The sequence below is a fragment of the Salvelinus alpinus genome, chromosome 5 (assembly GCF_045679555.1).
Source record: "Salvelinus alpinus chromosome 5, SLU_Salpinus.1, whole genome shotgun sequence".
NCBI lineage: Eukaryota > Metazoa > Chordata > Actinopteri > Salmoniformes > Salmonidae > Salvelinus > Salvelinus alpinus.
In genome coordinates, this window is record NC_092090.1 from 18,862,590 (window position 1) to 18,885,501 (window position 22,912).

Genomic DNA, 22,912 nt, shown 5'->3' on the forward strand with positions numbered 1-22,912 from the left:
TGAACCAGGGCTACCACTGGAATTAGATTGAACCAGGGCTACCACTGGAATTAAATTGAACCACGGCTAACACTGGAATTAGATTGAACCACGGCTACAACTGGAATTAGATTGAACCAGGGCTACCACTGGAATTAGATTGAACCATGGCTACCACTGGAATTAGATTGAACCACGGCTACCACTGGAATTAGATTGAACCACGGCTACCACTGGAATTAGATTGAACCACGGCTACCCCTGGAATTAGATTGAACCAGGGCTACCACTGGAATTAGATTGAACCAGGTCTACCACTGGAATTAGATTGAACCACGGCTACCACTGGAATTAGATTGAACCAAGGCTACCACTGGAATTAGATTGAACCACGGCTACCACTGGAATTAGATTGAACCAAGGCTACCACTGGAATTAGATTGAACCACGGCTACCCCTAGAATTAGATTGAACCAGGGCAACCACTGGAATTAGATTGAACCATGGCTACCACTGGAATTAGATTGAACCACGGCTACCATTGGAATTAGATTGAACCAGGGCTACCACTGGAATTAGATTGAACCAGGGCTACCATTGGAATTAGATTGAACCAGGGCTACCACTGGAATTAGATTGAACCAGGGATACCATTGGAATTAGATTGAACCAGGGCTACCACTGGAATTAGATTGAACCAAGGCTACCACTGGAATTAGATTGAACCACGGCTACCATTGGAATTAGATTGAACCAGGGCTACCACTGGAATTAGATTGAACCACGGCTACCACTGGAATTAGATTGAACCAGGGCTACCACTGGAATTAGATTGAACCAGGGCTACCACTGGAATTAGATTGAACCAGGGCTACCACTGGAATTAGATTGAACCAGGGCTACCACTGGAATTAGATTGAACCACGGCTACCATTGGAATTAGATTGAACCAGGGCTACCATTGGAATTAGATTGAACCACGGCTACCCCTGGAATTAGATTGAACCAGGGCTACCACTGGAATTAAATTGAACCAGGGCTACCACTGGAATTAAATTGAACCAGGGCTACCACTGGAATTAGATTGAACCAAGGCTACCCCTGGAATTAGATTGAACCAGGGCTACCCCTGGAATTAGATTGAACCACGGCTACCCCTGGAATTAGATTGAACCAGGGCTACCATTGGAATTAGATTGAACCAGGGCTACCACTGGAATTAGATTGAACCAGGGCTACCACTGGAATTAAATTGAACCACGGCTAACACTGGAATTAGATTGAACCACGGCTACCACTGGAATTAGATTGAACCAGGGCTACCACTGGAATTAGATTGAACCATGGCTACCACTGGAATTAGATTGAACCACGGCTACCACTGGAATTAGATTGAACCACAGCTACCACTGGAATTATATTGAACCACGGCTACCACTGGAATTAGATTGAACCACGGCTACCCCTGGAATTAGATTGAACCAGGGCTACCACTGGAATTAGATTGAACCAGGTCTACCACTGGAATTAGATTGAACCACGGCTACCACTGGAATTAGATTTAACCAAGGCTACCACTGGAATTAGATTGAACCACGGCTACCACTGGAATTAGATTGAACCAAGGCTACCACTGGAATTAGATTGAACCACGGCTACCCCTAGAATTAGATTGAACCAGGGCAACCACTGGAATTAGATTGAACCATGGCTACCACTGGAATTAGATTGAACCACGGCTACCATTGGAATTAGATTGAACCAGGGCTACCACTGGAATTAGATTGAACCAGGGCTACCATTGGAATTAGATTGAACCAGGGCTACCACTGGAATTAGATTGAACCAGGGATACCATTGGAATTAGATTGAACCAGGGCTACCACTGGAATTAGATTGAACCAAGGCTACCACTGGAATTAGATTGAACCACGGCTACCATTGGAATTAGATTGAACCAGGGCTACCACTGGAATTAGATTGAACCACGGCTACCACTGGAATTAGATTGAACCAGGGCTACCACTGGAATTAGATTGAACCAGGGCTACCACTGGAATTAGATTGAACCAGGGCTACCACTGGAATTAGATTGAACCAGGGCTACCACTGGAATTAGATTGAACCACGGCTACCATTGGAATTAGATTGAACCAGGGCTACCACTGGAATTAGATTGAACCAGGGCTACCATTGGAATTAGATTGAACCAGGGCTACCACTGGAATTAGATTGAACCAGGGCTACCATTGGAATTAGATTGAACCAGGGCTACCACTGGAATTAGATTGAACCAAGGCTACCACTGGAATTAGATTGAACCACGGCTACCATTGGAATTAGATTGAACCAGGGCTACCACTGGAATTAGATTGAACCACGGCTACCACTGGAATTAGATTGAACCAGGGCTACCACTGGAATTAGATTGAACCAGGGCTACCACTGGAATTAGATTGAACCAAGGCTACCACTGGAATTAGATTGAACCAGGGCTACCACTGGAATTAGATTGAACCAGGGCTACCACTGGAATTAGATTGAACCAAGGCTACCACTGGAATTAGATTGAACCAGGACTACCACTGGAATTAGATTGAACCACGGCTACCACTGGAATTAGATTGAACCAGGGCTACCACTGGAATTAGATTGAACCAGGGCTACCACTGGAATTAGATTGAACCAGGGCCACGTCCCAAATGGAACCCTATTGCCACTTATAGTGTACTACTTCGGTCCAAAAGTCTGGCACCATATAGGGAAGAGGGTGCCATTTGGGATGTAGCCCTGGTGTAGCACGCACGCGCACACACACACACTGGCACGCGTGCACACACACACGCACACACACACACACGCACACGCACACGCACATACGCACACACACGCACACACATGCTTCTTTCACACAATTCAGTTACTTCAGCCCCTTTTCTACTGGAATGAACAGGAACGTGAGTCGGCAGTAGTGCCACCAATCAGCTTTTGTCCGGTCAGTGCTGATCTGTTAAAGTGTCTTCCAATGGGCTGAGTCTATTTGTTTGTGATTGATGCTCTGAAGCACACCCCTTAACCAATGAAGCAGTAAAGGCAATCAGATGACTGCTGGTGTAGTTGGATAGACAGAATAGTATTTTTGTGTGTGGGGCTGGCTCTGGGCTGGGTTAGGATAGACCGGGTTGGCCTATTGTAAATGACTGCATCCATATCTGGTGGCAGTGTTCGACCGTGGCTGATGCAGTGGCTGTGCTGCCTGCTGGAGACAGAGGCAAACTGATTGCCCTCTCCACACCCTTTATCTCTGTAGGCTATATCATCTAGAAAACCGTTTGGTTGTTGATGAAAAGAGCAGTGTGCGCACACAGACAAACAGACGGACAGACAGACAGACAGACAGACAGACAGACAGACAGACCCACAGACAGACCCACAGGCAGGCAGGCACACAGACAGGCAGACAGACAGGCAGATCGGCAGACATACAGGCAGACAGACAGGAAGACAGGCACACAGGGGCCCTTGTTGTGGTACACTAGACAATGTAAGCACACTCAGGACGGCTGGGAATTTCATCCTGACTTATCAAACTGGGACACATTGCCAGAGGCCAACCACTGATGTGTAATATCTCCCTCACTAATTGAAACACATTTTCTTCCCATTTGCAATTAGGAGCTGATGAAAGACTTTAACAGTCCATTAGCTAGCCCAGCTAAAACCCTTTATGTGATTTGTACTGTTTTTTATCCATGCTTTTCTTCTTGTGCATTTAGTTTTATCCAAGAGCTTGAATTGAAGCAACATGTTTCTTGGCCTGTGAACAGACATGTAGCCAGCTAGACCTACAGTCATCTCAATCAGGCTGAACAGGCTACAATTGCACTGCATGAATTCATTCACAGCTTTCATTAAGTTGCCTATTGATTCCTAACACTTGGACTGAAAATACTGTCGATAGGCTATTACAGGCCCTACACATTTAATGTGGACTTTGTCCCACAAGTTCATAACAAGCATATATCAAATAACAGTGGGTTATATTGCAACTGCACTGCACAACCCATGAAAGAAAACTTTCCTAAATATAACATTCCCAAATATTTTCTCCTCTACACTAAAACCACGTGTTAAGTTGCAGCCCCCTGATGATTGACGTTGTTTCTGTCCAATCAAACGTTAGAGATTTTTGGTTAAACTACCCTAACCAATCCGGTGGTTGCAGAGGCAGTGCCGAAGTGCGACAGGCGTGTCTAGCGCTTCAAATCCACTTTGCCTGGAGTTCCGATTAACTTCACTAACTTTGTGGAAGTTCCCTGCAGTCCTGGTTCGCTTTGCAGGCGCGTACACCCTCTGCAGTCACTCAGCTAGTCTGTATCATGTATGACAGCCATGCCCCGCAGCTTTTCCTGTCTATATTCCTCTTCTGTTTCGGAGTGAAGGCGATGACTGGTAAGTACAACGTAACACCTGCGTTGTAGATACTTTGTAACTTTGAATCATTGTTTTGCCAGGGAGCCTGTAGTGGTTGTCGGATCTCTCTCTCTGTCTCTCTCTCTCTCAATTCAATTTAAATGGGCTTTATTTGCTTGGGGAATCTCTCTCTCGCTCTCTCTCTCTCTCTTTTCTTTTTATCTTCCTCTATCTCTCTCTCTCAAAATGTTCTGTGCTGCTCTGCAAGAGTAACTTTGCTGCAGCTTTCGCTGCGTTTTCTCTGCGGTTTTCCAGCGCCCCTCTCACAACGAAGTTACGCACAATGCGAGATGAGTTGAATACGTGACTTGAATAAGTTCGATGACCCCAAATATACCTTATTTAATGACCAATACATAGTACAATTCTCCCCATTTGTTGTGAAATAGGCTGCTATGTCATTGAATAACTAGCCTACATCACACCACAGAGAGCTCAAGGCAACTTGGCAATATGAAAACAATAGCATATTGTTTTCAAACAGACGTTGACACAGAAAGTTACACTGAAAGTTACACTCAATGTTTAATAAGTTATTCCCTTCTCCTTTCCCATAGATCACTCCTGTTATGACACGGACGTAGTGGACATGGTGGTCCCCGTGGAGCTCTCTGGAGAGGAGGCTCACCTGTTGCATGACTCATCCAGGCGCAGCGCGCGTCGGCGCGGCCAGCGCTCTGTCGATTCCCGGGGTGGACTAAACTCTGTGGAGGACACCTTATTTTTCTCTTTACCTGCTTTTGGAAAAGACCTGTACTTACACCTGAAAAGGGATGCCGCTTTTCTGTCTGAGGGGTTTGTGGTCGAGGAGAGGGGAGGCGAAAGAGACCCCCCTAAATGGTCGCACCTGGCCAGAGACCAGCTCTGCTTCTACTCGGGATGGATTATCAACCACACCGACTCTTTTGCCTCCCTCAACACCTGCAGCGGTCTGGTAAACTACTTCTCCTTCACCTGGTATTGTTTTCTGGGAAGTTTTAAGTGTTCAGGAATTCATACTGTAGCTTTCTATTGTTACACACACACACACACACACACACACACACACACACACACACACACACACACACACACACACACACACACACACACACACACACACACACACACACACACACACACACACACACACACACACACAGATGACTGTCACTTCCATTCATAACACTACCCTGTACTACACACACCATAATAATTACCCTGTACTACACACACACACATAATAACTACCCTGTACTACACACACCATAATAACTACCCTGTACTACACACACCATAATAACTACCCTGTACTACACACACCATAATAATTACCCTGATCTACACACACCATAATAACTACCCTGTACTACACACACCATAATAACTACCCTGATCTACACACACACACCATAATAACTACCTTGTACTACACACACCATAATAACTACCCTGAACTACACACACACACCATAATAATTACCCTGATATACACACACCATAATAACTACCCTGTACTACACACACCATAATAACTACCCTGTACTACACACACCATAATAACTACCCTGTACTACACACCATAATAACTACCCTGAACTACACACACCATAATAACTACCCTGAACTACACACACCATAATAACTACCCTGTACTACACACACCATAATAACTACCCTGAACTACACACACCATAATAACTACCCTGTACTACACACACCATAATAACTACCCTGTACTACACACACCATAATAATTACCCTGTACTACACACACCATAATAACTACCCTGTACTACACACACCATAATAATTACCCTGTACTACACACAGCATAATAACTACCCTGATCTACACACACCATAATAATTACCCTGAACTACACACACCATAATAATTACCCTGTACTACACACACCATAATAACTACCCTGTACTACACACACCATAATAACTACCCTGTACTACACACACCATAATAACTACCCTGTACTACACACACCATAATAACTACCCTGTACTACACACAGCATAATAACTACCCTGATCTACACACACCATAATAACTACCCTGAACTACACACACCATAATAATTACCCTGTACTACACACACCATAATAACTACCCTGTACTACACACACACCATAATAACTACCCTGTACTACACACACCATAATAACTACCCTGTACTACACACACACCATAATAACTACCCTGTACTACACACACACCATAATAACTACCCTGAACTACACACACCATAATAACTACCCTGTACTACACACACCATAATAACTACCCTGTACTACACACACCATAATAATTACCCTGAACTACACACACCATAATAACTACCCTGTACTACACACACACCATAATAACTACCCTGAACTACACACACCATAATAACTACCCTGTACTACACACACCATAATAACTACCCTGAACTACACACACCATAATAATTACCCTGAACTACACACACCATAATAACTACCCTGTACTACACACACCATAATAACTACCCTGTACTACACACACCATAATAACTACCCTGAACTACACACACCATAATAACTACCCTGTACTACACACACCATAATAACTACCCTGTACTACACACACCATAATAACTACCCTGATCTACACACACACACCATAATAACTACCCTGTACTACACACACCATAATAACTACCCTGTACTACACACAGCATAATAACTACCCTGAACTACACACACCATAATAACTACCCTGTACTACACACACCATAATAACTACCCTGTACTACACACACCATAATAACTACCCTGAACTACACACACCATAATAACTACCCTGTACTACACACACCATAATAACTACCCTGTACTACACACACCATAATAACTACCCTGTACTACACACACCATAATAACTACCCTGTACTACACACACCATAATAACTACCCTGAACTACACACACCATAATAACTACCCTGTACTACACACACCATAATAACTACCCTGTACTACACACACCATAATAACTACCCTGTACTACACACACCATAATAACTACCCTGTACTACACACACCATAATAATTACCCTGAACTACACACACCATAATAACTACCCTGTACTACACACACCATAATAACTACCCTGTACTACACACACCATAATAACTACCCTGAACTACACACACCATAATAACTACCCTGTACTACACACACCATAATAACTACCCTGTACTACACACACCATAATAACTACCCTGTACTACACACACCATAATAACTACCCTGTACTACACACACCATAATAACTACCCTGAACTACACACACCATAATAACTACCCTGTACTACACACACCATAATAACTACCCTGTACTACACACACCATAATAACTACCCTGATCTACACACACACACCATAATAACTACCCTGTACTACACACACCATAATAACTACCCTGTACTACACACAGCATAATAACTACCCTGAACTACACACACCATAATAACTACCCTGTACTACACACACCATAATAACTACCCTGTACTACACACACCATAATAACTACCCTGAACTACACACACCATAATAACTACCCTGTACTACACACACCATAATAACTACCCTGTACTACACACACCATAATAACTACCATGTACTACACACACCATAATAACTACCCTGTACTACACACACCATAATAACTACCCTGAACTACACACACACCATAATAACTACCCTGTACTACACACACCATAATAACTACCCTGTACTACACACACCATAATAACTACCCTGATCTACACACACACACCATAATAACTACCCTGAACTACACACACCATAATAACTACCCTGTACTACACACAGCATCTTATGTCATTGACAGTAGAGTCAGATCGGATGGATCCAAACCAACATGAGCATATGAGTTAAAGTCAAAAGAATTGGACAAATTGCATGATCTTTTTCTTGGCATTTCATGTATTCTAAGCTCAGTGGGCCTGGCAGGTTGTTTTCTCTCCCCAGGCCTGCGTGGGATATTATTATCTGGAAAATGAGGTCACGATTGTTTAAATGTTATATCCATTTGTGGAGGGGTAGAAGTAGATCAGGATAGCTGACACCTACAGCCGTATATAAGGACGAAGGCTGACTTAAGTGGTGTGTGTGTGTGGGCACATACATGCACGTGTGTGCCAGCACGTACGCACAAACACACGCTTGCACGCACACACACACACACACACACACACACACACACACACACACACACACACACACACACACACACACACACACACACACACACACACACACACACACACACACACAATGTGTGCAAATGTGAAAACCCTAGTTTTGTGTGTGTGTGTGTGTGTGTGTGTGTGTGTGTGTGTGTGTGTGTGTGTGTGTGTGCCCACGTGGTCTCTCTGTGTTAGTGTCAGTAGGCTAGTTGAGGGGAGAAGACACAGGACAAACTGGGCCCTAATAGTTGTCTTCCCTGGATAGCACTCTCTGTCTGTGGCCAGGTCACTGGAAGTATCTGTCACGTCTGCTCCCCCCCCCCCCCCCCCCAGCTTGAGGGCACCAGGCTGCCCTGTATCACGCACTCCTATCATCCATTATGCACACCTGCCTTCCCTCGTCACGCACATCAGCGATACTGGACTCACCTGTACTCACCCATCACCTGTTATTACCTCTCCTATATGTGCCAGTCCCCAGCTCTGTTCCCCGCTGCTGGACTCACCTGGACTCACCCATCACCTGTTATTACCTCCCCTATATGTGTCAGTTCCCAGCTCTGTTCCCCGCTGCTGGACTCACCTGTACTCACCCATCACCTGTTATAACCTCCCCTATATGTGTCAGTTCCCAGCTCTGTTCCCTGCTGCTGGACTCACCTGGACTCACCCATCACCTGTTATTACCTCCCCTATATGTGTCAGTTCCCAGCTCTGTTCCCTGCTGCTGGACTCACCTGGACTCACCCATCACCAGTTAATACCTCTCCTATATGTGTCAGTTCCCAGCTCTGTTCCCCGCTGCTGGACTCACCCATCACCTGTTATTACCTCTCCTATATGTGTCAGTTCCCAGCTCTGTTCCCCACTGCTGGACTCACCTGTACTCACCCATCACCTGTTATTACCTCCCCTATATGTGTCAGTTCCCAGCTCTGTTCCCTGCTGCTGGACTCACCTGGACTCACCCATCACCTGTTATTACCTCTCCTATATGTGTCAGTTCCCAGCTCTGTTCCCTGCTGCTGGACTCACCTGGACTCACCCATCACCTGTTAATACCTCTCCTATATGTGTCAGTTCCCAGCTCTGTTCCCCGCTGCTGGACTCACCCATCACCTGTTATTACCTCTCCTATATGTGTCAGTTCCCAGCTCTGTTCCCCACTGCTGGACTCACCTGTACTCACCCATCACCTGTTATTACCTCTCCTATATGTGTCAGTTCCCAGCTCTGTTCCCTGCTGCTGGACTCACCTGGACTCACCCATCACCTGTTATTACCTCTCCTATATGTGTCAGTTCCCAGCTCTGTTCCCCGCTGCTGGACTCACCCATCACCTGTTATTACCTCTCCTATATGTGTCAGTTCCCAGCTCTGTTCCCTGCTGCTGGACTCACCTGGACTCACCCATCACCTGTTAATACCTCTCCTATATGTGTCAGTTCCCAGCTCTGTTCCCCGCTGCTGGACTCACCCATCACCTGTTATTACCTCTCCTATATGTGTCAGTTCCCAGCTCTGTTCCCTGCTGCTGGACTCACCTGGACTCACCCATCACCTGTTATTACCTCCCCTATATGTGTCAGTTCCCAGCTCTGTTCCCTGCTGCTGGACTCACCTGGACTCACCCATCACCTGTTATTACCTCCCCTATATGTGTCAGTTCCCAGCTCTGTTCCCCGCTGCTGGACTCACCTGGACTCACCCATCACCTGTTATTACCTCCCCTATATGTGTCAGTTCCCAGCTCTGTTCCCCGCTGCTGGACTCACCTGGACTCACCCATCACCTGTTATTACCTCTCCTATATGTGTCAGTTCCCCAGCTCTGTTCCCTGCTGCTGGACTCACCTGGACTCACCCATCACCTGTTATTACCTCCCCTATATGTGTCAGTTCCCAGCTCTGTTCCCCACTGCTGGACTCACCTGTACTCACCCATCACCTGTTATTACCTCCCCTATATGTGTCAGTTCCCAGCTCTGTTCCCCACTGCTGGACTCACCTGTACTCACCCATCACCTGTTATTACCTCCCCTATATGTGTCAGTTCCCAGCTCTGTTCCCCCCTGTTGCATTGTATTGTTTTGTCTTTAGTATTAGTTTGCTGACGCTGTTCCTGTCTCGTTTTATGTCCGTTCTTTATTAACTGTTTGACTCCCGTACCTGCTTCGTCTCTCCAGCGTCATCTCATGTGACAGTATCCCTCTACCTTGTAGCCTTGGAAGTGTGTGTCTGTCAGTCTGTTTATAGGACCCTATACAGTACAAGAGACAGTACATCAGTATCCGGGAGCCAACAGCAGCATTACAACTACCATCACCAGGCAACAACTTCATACACAATAATTGGCTCTAGATATTTTGCTGGTCAGGCCATGTGGTGTGAAAAAACACGATTGATGTACCACCCTTTAAGTGAGGGGAAATATGAAATGGTTTTCTGCTGTCCTGCAGCAGCATTGTTTACCCTGAGGCTTAGCTTGGAGCTAGTGCCCGGTGGATGTCTCTGCTGTGCTGCAGCAGCATTGTTTACCCTGAGGCTTAGCTTGGAACTAGTGCCCGGTGGTTGTCTCTGCTGTGCTGCAGCAGCATTGTTTACCCAGAGGCTTAGCTTGGAGCTAGTGCCCGGTGGATGTCTCTGCTGTCCTGCAGCAGCATTGTTTACCCTGAGGCTTAGCTTGGAGCTAGTGCCCGGTGGATGTCTCTGCTGAGTTGCAGCAGCATTGTTTACCCTGAGGCTTAGCTTGGAGCTAGTGCCCGGTGGATGTCTCTGCTGTCCTGCAGCAGCATTGTTTACCCTGAGGCTTAGCTTGGAGCTAGTGCCCGGTGGATGTCTCTGCTGTCCTGCAGCAGCATTGTTTACCCTGAGGCTTAGCTTGGAGCTAGTGCCCGGTGGATGTCTCTGCTGTCCTGCAGCAGCATTGTTTACCCTGAGGCTTAGCTTGGAGCTAGTGCCCGGTGGATGTCTCTGCTGAGCTGCAGCAGCATTGTTTACCCTGAGGCTTAGCTTGGAGCTAGTGCCCGGTGGATGTCTCTGCTGAGCTGCAGCAGCATTGTTTACCCTGAGGCTTAGCTTGGAGCTAGTGCCTGGTGGATGTCTCTGCTGAGCTGCAGCAGCATTGTTTACCCTGAGGCTTAGCTTGGAGCTAGTGCCCGGTGGATGTCTCTGCTGAGCTGCAGCAGCATTGTTTACCCTGAGGCTTAGCTTGGAGCTAGTGCCCGGTGGATGTCTCTGCTGTCCTGCAGCAGCATTGTTTACCCTGAGGCTTAGCTTGGAGCTAGTGCCCGGTGGATGTCTCTGCTGTCCTGCAGCAGCATTGTTTACCCTGAGGCTTAGCTTGGAGTTAGTGCCCGGTGGATGTCTCTGCTGTGCTGCAGCAGCATTGTTTACCCTGAGGCTTAGCTTGGAGCTAGTGCCCGGTGGATGTCTCTGCTGTGCTGTAGCAGCATTGTTTACCCTGAGGCTTAGCTTGGAGCTAGTGCCCGGTGGATGTCTCTGCTGTATTAGCCTGCTGTGGCTACAGTATGTTGTAACACACTTAGCACGGTGTTCTATTTTACCCTGAAATACCAGCCGTTATTCACTTAACCCTGCCTCACACTGGAAGCTCTGTGGCTGGCCACATGCAGGCTCTGCTTTCACATTGTGTCGTGTTGTGAATGTGGCCAAGTGAACAGCCACATGCCTGTTTAGGGCTAAGTCTGTCTTTCTTTCTCTCTTTCTTTTTCCCTCTCTCTCTTTCTCTCTCTTTTCCCCCCTCTACTTCACTGTGTACATAACCGTGATTGCTGAATGGACAATTAATCATCGGTGTCTCTTTTGTTTTTTTTACATTCAGCTTATTCTGACGGAAAAAATACAACATTATCCCTCCAACGCTAGTTGTCATGGAAACGGCTCATAGGTTCTGTAATTGCTGCCGCTGGGCTTTTGGAATACCTTTAAGAGACTGTGTGTGGCTCTGGATTGCTTGTTAATGCCATGTCAACTCATTTTACTAGCCCTGCCAGGCGCACCTTTACAATACAACGATGGATCCTTAGTAAAGCCTTACAAAACCTTAAAGCGGACCACTTCTACTTTTCCCACAATGATTCATGTTGTAGGGAGTTTGTGTCTGTCTGTACCTGTCTGAGAGGACGGAAGAGTGAGGTTTATGGTCCTCTGTCTTTCTCTCTCTCTCTCTCTCTTTCTCTCTCTCTCTCTCTCTCTCTCTCTCTCTCTCTCTCTCTCTCTCTCTCTCTCTCTTTCTCTCTCTCTCTCTCTCTCTCTCTCTCTCTCTCTCTCTCTCTCTCTCTCTCTCTCTCTCTCTCTCTCTCTCTCTCTCTCTCTCTCTCTCTCTCTCTCTCTCTCTCTCTCTCTCTCTCTCTCTCTCCCTCTCTCTCTCTTCCTCCTTATTTCTCTCAGCACTCCTCTCTGCTTCCTTCTCTCTCTTCAACTCTTTCTCTTCTCCCCCCCTTTCTCTCTCTCTTCTCTCCCCCTCTCTCTCCCCCTCTCCTTCATGCTTCCTCTCCCTAGCCCTGAGGAGGTGTGTGCTGAGATGTAAACTGGAGAGTTTGCCCTGACTCTTCTTCTCTCAGTCTGTTCTCTGGGAAAGCCCTTACTTGCTATTTGGCACATTTGGCAATGCACCCTACACAAGGAGCTGTTATGCACAGGGCTGGTTCTTGCCATTCTGCCACCCTAGATGGAAAAATACGTATTTTACAAAAGGAAATGTTATGAATGCCTGTCTATGTGGTAAGCCTACCGTTTGTAAAACACCAAAAAAAGACATAGGGTCTGGACCAAAAGACCTCGGCTCCTGCTTACTGGTGTGTAGCCTATGTCGCAGCAATGGAATCCTGTGACTAATCAATTTGGTGATTTAAGCTCTGAATATCAGCTACCCAACTTTATCAGGAGTTATCATGAGCCTTTTTGCAGTGATGTTTACACAGCAAGAAATGTGGAAGTTTTTTATTTTTTGCTGTGATATAAACTTGAAACCACTGATCATGCCAACAGGGTGGAACTTCTGTAGAACAGCTGTGATTGTCCATAATGTCCATTTTAGTTTCACCTGTCCTGTTCTCACGGTATTTTGTTTGTTAACATGACAGAGCATTTTTTATTTGATTGGGTGCCATTTAGGTTAGGCTATTTGATCGGAGAAACCTGCATGATGTAAAAAGTGTCCGTCTCATTACATTGTCATCCATTTTATCTCCAGCCTGTAGGCTACAGAAAAGGCCACATATTCTTTCTACCATATCCTATATCTGCTACGTGATTTATGTTAGATGATTTTTATGACGGAATGTTGGTGGAGCGCCGCAGAGATGTGTCTCTCCAACAGCACCCTGGAGAGGCGCGCTGGGAATGGACAAGATAAATATTTTGCGCCCCTGCCTTTGACAAAGTGGGCATTGTTTATCACAGGGCGGCATCAGTGCTCAACTAAAAAGCCCATTTGCCACTGGTTGAGAGAAATTGTCATTGTTTTTGGGCAGAATTACAGTGCATTCGGAAAGTATTCAGACCCCTTGACTCTTTCCACATGTTGTTACATTTCAGCCTTATTCTAAAATTGATTATATACATTTTTTTATTTCCCCCTCATCAATCTACACACAATACCCAATAATGACAAAGCAAAAACTGTTTTTTTGAAATTTTGCAAATGTATTAAAAATAAAAAACAGAAATACCTTATTTACATAAGTATTCAGACCCTTTGCTATGAGACTCAGGTGCATCCTATTTCCATTGATCATCCTGGAGATGTTTCTAGAACTTGATTGGAGTCCACCTGTGGTAAATTAAATTGATTGGACAAGATTTGGAAAGGCAGACACCTGTCTATATAAGGTCCCACAGTTGACAGTGCATGTCAGAGTAAAAACAAAGCAATGAGGTCGAAGGAATTGTCCAAAGAACTCTGAGACACGATTGTGTCGAGGCACAGATCTGGGGAATAGAACCAAAACATTTCTGTAGCATTGAAGGTCCCCAAGAACACAGTTGACATCCATCATTCTTAAATGGAAGAAGTTTGGAACCACCAAGACTCTTCCTAGAGCTGGCCCACCCGGCCAAACTGAGCAATCGGGGGAGAAGGGCCTTGGTCAGGGAGGTGACCAAGGAGGTGGAGGTGGTCACTCTGACAGAGCTCCAGAGTTGCTCTGTGGAGATGGGAGAACCTTCCAGAATTACAAACATCTCTGCAGCACTCCACCAATCAGGCCTTTATGGTTGAGTGGCCAGATGGAAGCCACTCCTCAGTAAAAGGCACATGACAGCCCGCTTGGAGTTTACCAAAAGGCGCCTAAAGGACTATCAGACCATGACAAACAAGATTCTCTGGTCTGATGAAACCAAGATTGAACTCTTTGGCCTGAATGCCAAGCATCACGTCTGGAGGAAACCTGGCAATGTTTTTCAGCAGCAGGGACTGGGAGACTAGTCAGGATCAAGGGAAAGATGAACGGAGCAAAGTACAGAGAGAATCCTTTGATGAAAACCTGCTCCAGACCGCTCAGGACCTCAGACAGGGGTGAAGGTTCACCTTCCAACAGGACAACGACCCTAAGCACATAGCCAAGACAATGCGGGAGTGGCTTCGGGACAAGTCTCTGAATGTTCTTGAGTGGCCCAGCCAGAGCCCGGACTTGAACCTAATCGAACATCTCTGGAGAGACCTGAAAAAGCTGTGCAATGACGCTCCCCATCCAACGTGACAGAGCTTGAGAGGATCTGCAGAGAAGAATGGGAGAAACTCCTCAAATACAGGTGTGCAAAGCTTGTAGCGTCATACCAAAGAAGACTTGAGGCTGTAATCGCTGCCAAAGATGCTTCAACAAAGTACTGAGTAAAGGGTCTGAATACTTATGTAAATGTGTTATTTCTTTTTATTTATTTATACATTTGCAAAAATGTATAAAAAACAGTTTTTGCTTTTTCATTATGGGGTATTGTGTGTAGATTGATGAGGGGAAAAAACGATTTAATACATTTTAGAATTAGGCTGTAACGTAACAAAATGTGGGTAGAAATCAAGGGGTCTGAATACTTTCCGAATGCACTGTATGTGAGGTTTTATGTGTTGTTGGAGGTGCATGTTGGTCAGTTTAGTTCAGAAAAGGCTGCCCTCGTCAATCTGCCGCCATAAGCGGCCGACTAATCCTGCCTAATGAGCGGGCCGGCCGTGTTTATACGTTGCAGTTTATTCAAGTTTCACTGGACTACGTCAGTGGAGGCTTTGGGTTAGACTATAAGGTATTTGTTCTTAAAAGGCCCTGCATAGTGTTGGCCAGGGGCTGGGTTTTGGTTGGGGTTGAGGTTGGGGGTATAGAGGTGGGGCTTGAGGCAGCTCTGGTCAGGGGGGCAAGGGGAGGTGGCATGATGCAAACAACTATCTGGGATCTCGTGAGAGAAAACCAAGAGATATGTTAAAAGCTGATCTAGCCTAAAAACATGAGGGGAGTATGAATGTTAACGGCTGCTCTGTTGTTCTTTTGCTCTCTCTCTCTCTCTATCTCTCTCTCTCTCTCTCTCTCTCTCTCTCTCTCTCTCTCTCTCTCTCTCTCTCTCTCTCTCTCTCTCTCTCTCTCTCTCTCGGTCTCTCTTCAGACTGGACTGGTCTATACAGGAGAGGACAGTCTCTTCATCCAGCCGGTCAGCAGTTCTTCCGACTCCTTTTCCGGGCTGCAGCACAGGGTGGTCCGACACCGACGCTCAGCCAAGACCAGCCCTCCTTCTGCCCCTCCCCCTGGATCCACAGCTGCAGACAAGCAGCCCAAGGACTGCGGCACCATTACAGGTGAGTGACAGAAATGTTGAATGGTGGATAGTGGATATTGGATACCATTGGACCACCACTGCCACTTTCGATTGATTTTGTGGATTTTGGAAGGGAAAGGAAAGGGGATTGGAGTGAGAGAGCGGATCCTCCGTGTCTGTGAAGTGTGGCTGTACTTTGTCATTGTTTTAGTAACGATCAATCAATAGTCGAAGTGACAGCTGCATGTACATTAAAAAAAGTCATTTTATGGTTGTGGTCTAATTGATTTTCAAAAGCTTCAGTACCATACATGCAAGTTTATTAGGCCTTTTTGTAACTTCTATGCATAACTTATTCTAGTCAGTAGGGTTCAAATGTAATCAGGAGCTTTGAAGGAAGGAGAGAAGTAGTCCATCAGAAGCTTTGAAGGAAGGAGAGAAGTAGTCCATCAGAAGCTTTGAAGGAAGGAGAGAAGTAGTCCATCAGAAGCTTTGAAGGAAGGAGAGAAGTAGTCCATCAGGAGCTTTGAAGGAAGGAGAGAAGTAGTCCATCAGGAGCTTTGAAGGAAGGAGAGAAGTAGTCCATCAGGAGCTTTGAAGGAAGGAGAGCAGTAGTCCATCAGGAGCTTTGAAGGAAGGAGAGAAGTAGTCCATCAGGAGCTTTGAAGGAAGGAGAGAAGTAGTCCATCAGGAGCTTTGAAGGAAGGAGAGAAGTAGTCCATCAGAAGCTTTGAAGGAAGGAGAGAAGTAGTCCATCAGGAGCTTTGAAGGAAGGAGAGAAGTAGTCCATCAGGAGCTTTGAAGGAAGGAGAGAAGTAGTCCATCAGAAGCTTTGAAGGAAGGAGAGAAGTAGTCCATCAGGAGCTTTGAAGGAAGGAGAGAAGTAGTCCATCAGGAGCTTTGAAGGAAGGAGAGAAGTAGTCCATCAGGAGCTTTGAAGGAAGGAGAGAAGTAGTCCATCAGGAGCTTTGAAGGAAGGAGAGAAGTAGTCCATCAGGAGCTTTGAAGGAAGGAGAGAAGTAGTCCATCAGAAGCTTTGAAGGAAGGAGAGAAGTAGTCCATCAGGAGCTTTGAAGGAAGGAGAGAAGTAGTCCATCAGGAGCTTTGAAGGAAGGAGAGAAGTAGTCCATCAGAAGCTTTGAAGGAAGGAGAGAAGTAGTCCATCCATGCAGACTGTGTGAAGGTCAATTGACTGAGTTGAATTGACGTGACCCCCTTGAAACGCCTCAGAGCATTAAAACCTTTTCCAAATTGAACGCCATCCCCTTAAGAGGCATTAGAAGAAGACAAAAAGGATCCATCAAACCCATTTGGTGTTTCATCACAGTGGTCTCTGACTTGTGGTCAGACTCGCTCAGGTGGAACAAACTTAAACTTGCACCTTTTTTCAATGCTGAATTGAATGTCATTGAGAAAACAGCAAGGTGCCATAATAATTTTTTTCCGCAAACACCGTTTCTGAATTTTAAAATATTCCAAGAAGTTGTCGTATAGTTTTTCAAAAGTATCTGTAATCTGATTACAATATTTTTCGCTGGTGACGTAACTGACTACAGTTACAGTTTTTTCGTAATCAAATTACATGTAACTGACATGTAATCAGTTACTGCCCAACCCTTGACGCCATCTTCTTCCCCATGTCTTTGTGGTACAGTAGTTTAGTATTCAGGAGTCGTCCTGGTGTAGGTTTCATAAATCATGGGTTCCTGAGTAATATTTATAGCTCTCTTCACATTCTCTGATGTTTATTTAGCTCCAATCTGTTGGAAGGAGAGGCGTTTCAGGCAGCTGGGCCTTGTTTTAATGTGCATTTCTACTCTGTAAACTCCTGTTGGGGCCTGCTCTGTCTGTCTGTCTGTCTCTGTGTGTCTGTCTTGTCTCTCTGTCTGCCTGTCGGTCTGTCTGTCCCTCTCTGTCTGTCTCTGTTTATTTTTCTCTTGCTTTTTCGATCTGTCTGCGCTTTTTTTTTCTCTCTCTCTCAAATTTCAATTTAATGGGCTTTATTGGCATGAGAAACATATGTTTACATTGCCAATGCAAGAGAAATAGATATTAAACAAAAGTGAAATAGACCAGAAAAAATGAATAGTTTTACATTACACTCACAAAAGTTTGGCTCACAGAGCATCGACCGGCCTTCAGAACTACAGTGCAAAACATTACATTCTTGAATGTATAGTATATTTTGGTCCCAATGTCTCATGAGTTTTAAATGTATTTAAGGAATATTAAATGAATGTGTACATGAAGTGTATACAAAAAATATACAGTTGAAGTCGGAAGTTTACATACACTTAGGTTGGAGTCATTAAAACTCGTTTTTCAACCACTCCACATATTTCTTGTTAACAAATTATAATTTTGGCAAGTCTAACTGACTAACCGGACTAGAGGTCAACCGATTATGATTTTTCAACTCCGATACCGATTATTGGATGACCAAAAAAAGGCGATAGTGATTAATCGGCCGATTTTTTTAAAATGTATTTGTAATAATGACAATTACAACAATACTGAACGAACACTTATTTTAACTTAATATAATACATCAATAAAATCAATTTAGCCTCAAATAAATAATGAAACATGTTCAATTTGGTTGAAATAATGCAAAAACAAAGTGTTGGAGAAGAAAGTAAAAGTGCAATATGTGCCATGTAAGAAAGCTAACGTTTAATAAGTTCCTTGCTCAGAACACTAGAATATATGAAAGCTGGTGGTTCCTTTTAACGTGAGTCTTCAATATTCCCAGGTAAGAAGTTTTAGGTTGTAGTTATTATAGGAATTATAGGACTATTTCTCTCTATACGATTTGTATTTCATATACCTTTGACTATTGGATGTTGTTATACGCACTTTATTATTGCCAGTGTAACAGTATAGCTTCCATCCCTCTCCTCGCTCCTACCTGGGCTCGAACCAGGAACACATCGACAACAGCCACCCTCGAAGCAGCGTTACCCATGCAGAGCAAGAGGACCAACTACTCCAAGTCTCAGAGCGAGTGACATTTGAAACGCTATTAGCGCTCACCCCGCTAACTAGCTAGCCATTTCACATCGGTTACACCAGCCTAATCTCGGGAGTTGATAGGCTTGAAGTCATAAACAGCACAATGCTTGAAGCATTGCGAAGAGCTGCTGGCAAAACGCACGAAAGTGCTGTTTGAATGAATGCTTACGAGCCTGCTGGTGCCTACCATCGCTCAGTCAGACTGCTCTATCAAATCATAGACTTAATTGTAACATAATAACACACAGAAATACGAGCCTTATGTCATTACTATGGTTGAATCTGGAAACTATCATCTCGACAACAAAACGTTTATTTTTTCAGTGAAATACGGAACCGTTCTGTATTTTATCTAACGGGTGGCATCCATAAGTCTAAATATTCCTGTTACATTGCACAACCTTCAATGTTATGTCATAATTACGTAAAATTCTGGCAAATTAGTTCGCAATGAGCCAAGCGGCCCAAACTGTTGCATATACCCTGACTCTAAGTGCAATGAACGCAAGAGAAGTGACACAATTTCACCTGGTTAATATTGCCTGCTAACCTGGATTTCTTTTAGCTAAATATGCAGGTTTAAAAATATATACTTCTGTGTATTGATTTTAAGAAAGGCATTGATGTTTATGGTTAGGTACAATAGTGCAACGATTGCGCTTTTTTCGCAAATGCGCTTTTGTTAAATCATCCCCCGTTTGGCGAAGTTGGCTGTCTTTGTTAGGAAGAAATACTCTTCACACAGTTCGCAACGAGCCAGGCGGCCCAAACTGCTGCATATACCCTGACTCTGTTGCAAGAGAAGTGACACAATTTCCCTAGTTAAAAGAAATTCATGTTAGCAGGCAATATTAACTAAATATGCAGGTTTAAAAATATATACTTGTGTATTGATTTTAAGAAAGGCATTGATGTTTATGGTTAGGTACACGTTGGAGCAATGACAGTCCTTTTTCGCGAATGCACACCGCATCGATTATATGCAACGCAGGACACGCAAGTAATATCATCAACCATGTGTAGTTAACTAGTGATTATGATTGATTGATTGATTGTTTTTATAAGATAAGTTTAATGCTAGCTAGCAACTTACCTTGGCTTCTTACTGCATTCGCGTAACAGGCAGGCTCCTCGTGGAGTGCAATGAGAGGCAGGTGGTTAGAGCGTTGGACTAGTTAACCGTAAGATTGCAAGATTGAATCCCCGAGCTGACAAGGTAAAAATCTGTCGTTCTGCCCCTGAACAAGGCAGTTAACCCACCGTTCCTAGGCCGTCATTGAAAATAAGAATGTGTTCTTAACTGACTTGCCTAGTTAAATAAAGTTGTAAAAAAAAAAATCTGCCAAATCGGTGTCCAAAAATACCGATTTCCGATTGTTATGAAAACTTGAAATCGGCCCAAATTAATCGGCCATTCAGATTAATCGGTCGACCTCTAGTTAGGACATCTACTTTGTGCATGACACAAGTCATTTTCCCAACAACTGTTTACAGACAGATTATTTCACTTATAATTCACTATATCACAATTCCAGTGGGTCAGAAGTTTACAAACACTAAGTTGACTGTGCCTTTAAACAGCTTGGAAAATTTGACGAAATTATGTCATGGCTTTAGAAGCTTCTGATAGGTTAATTGACAACTTTGAGTCAATTGGAGGTGTATCTGGGTATGTATTTCAAGGCCTAACTTCAAACTCAGTGCCTCTTTGCTTGACATCATGGGAAAATCAAAAGAAATCTGCCAAGACCTCAGAAAAGAAATTGTAGACCTCCGCAAGTCTGGTTCATCCTTGGGAGCAATTTCCAAACACCTGAAGGTACTATGTTCATCTGTACAAACAATATTATGCAAGTATAACACCATGGGACCACGCAGCCGTCATACCGCTCAGGAAGGAGATGCGTTCTGTCTCCTAGAGATGAACGTACTTTGGTGCGAAAAGTGCAAATCAATCCCAGAACAACAGCAAAGGACCTCGTAAAGATGTTGGAGGAAACAGGTACAAAATTATCTATATCCACAGTAAAATGAGTCCTATATCGACATAACCTGGAAGGCCGCTCAGCAAGGAAGAACCCACTGCTCCAAAACCGCTATAAAAAAGCCAGACTTCGATTTGCAACTGCACATGGGGACAAAGATCGTACTTTTTGGAGAAATGTCCTCTGGTCTGATGAAACAAAAATAGAACTGTTTGGCCATAATGACCATGGTTATGTTTGGAGGAAAAAGGGGGATGCGTGCAAAGCGAAGAACACCATCCCAGCTGTGAAGTACGGTGGTGGCAGTATCATGTTGTGGGGGTGCTTTACTGCAGGAGGGACTGGTGCACTTCACAAAATAGATGACATCATGAGGAATTATGTGGATATATTGAAGCAACATCTCAAGACATCAGTCAGGAAGTTTCAAGCTAGGTCACAAATGGGTCTTCCAAATGGACAAGGACCCCAAGCATACTTCCAAAGTTGTGGCAAAATGGCTTTTGGATAACAAAGTCAAGGTATTGGAGTGGCCATCAGAAAGCCCTGACCTCAATCCTGTAGAAAATTTGTGGGCAGAACTGAAAAAGCGTGTGCGAGCAAGGAGGCCTACAAACCTGACTCAGTTACACCAGCTATGTCAGGAGTAATGGGCCAAAAATCACCAAACTGGGAAGCTTGTGGAAGGCTACCCGAAACGTTTGACCCGTTAAACAATTTTAAGGCAATGCTACCAAATACTAATTGAGTGTATGTAAACTTCTGACCCACTGGGAATGTGATGGAAAAAATAAAAGCTGAAATAAATCATTCTCTCTACTATTATTCTGACATTTCACATTCTTCAAAGAAAGTGGTAATCCTAACTGACCTAAAACAGGGAATTGTTACTAGGTTTAATGTCAGGAATTGTGAAAAACTGAGTTTAAATATATTTGGCTAAGGTGTATGTAAACTTCCGACTTCAACTGTATATATAATTTTTTTTTTTTTTTGTTGTATTGTTTTTGGATGCTGCGTTGTTGGATTTGTAGTGTTTTTGGAGGCTGCATTGTTGGCTTTGTAGTTCTTTTGGGTGCTGTATTTTGGGGATTTGTAGTTCTTTTGGGGTGCTTTTTATAAAAATGCATGGAGGTCATGAAGTCTATTTTGCGTAATACAAGTTCAGCTACTACTGCTATTAGATTGTAGAAAGTAAATGGACGTTTTGTTAGATTGTGTTATTGAATTCTGGTAAAATATGAAGGTCTTGTCAAAACAGGAACGTAAAACAATAACAACATATTGTTAAAGCTTTTATGGAAAGAACCAAATAGCTATAATAGCCCATTTTGTTTTCTTTTTCCTTCTTCTGTGTGGAAACAGCAACTGCTCACCACGTTTTGGATGATGTTGCTATCACGTTGCTTCAGAGACAATTTAAACCTTCCCACAGTTTTTCTCGCTACAACGTCTCTGTTCCAAATGGAA

The 22,912-nt window shown here is 44.2% G+C and overlaps 1 protein-coding gene across 2 annotated transcripts in view; it reads left to right on the plus strand.

Moving 5' to 3' along the window:
- Positions 1-4,277: 4,277 nt before the first annotated feature.
- The window catches only part of adamts17 (ADAM metallopeptidase with thrombospondin type 1 motif, 17), a 218,506-nt gene continuing 199,871 nt past the window's right edge, over positions 4,278-22,912 (plus strand). For both annotated transcript variants that reach the window (XM_071400845.1, XM_071400846.1), the window contains exons 1-3: positions 4,278-4,431; positions 5,010-5,386; positions 16,296-16,485. In XM_071400845.1, coding sequence (XP_071256946.1) covers positions 4,359-4,431; positions 5,010-5,386; positions 16,296-16,485 — 640 coding nt within the window. In that variant the 5' untranslated portion in view covers positions 4,278-4,358. The remainder of the gene's footprint in view (positions 4,432-5,009; positions 5,387-16,295; positions 16,486-22,912) is intronic.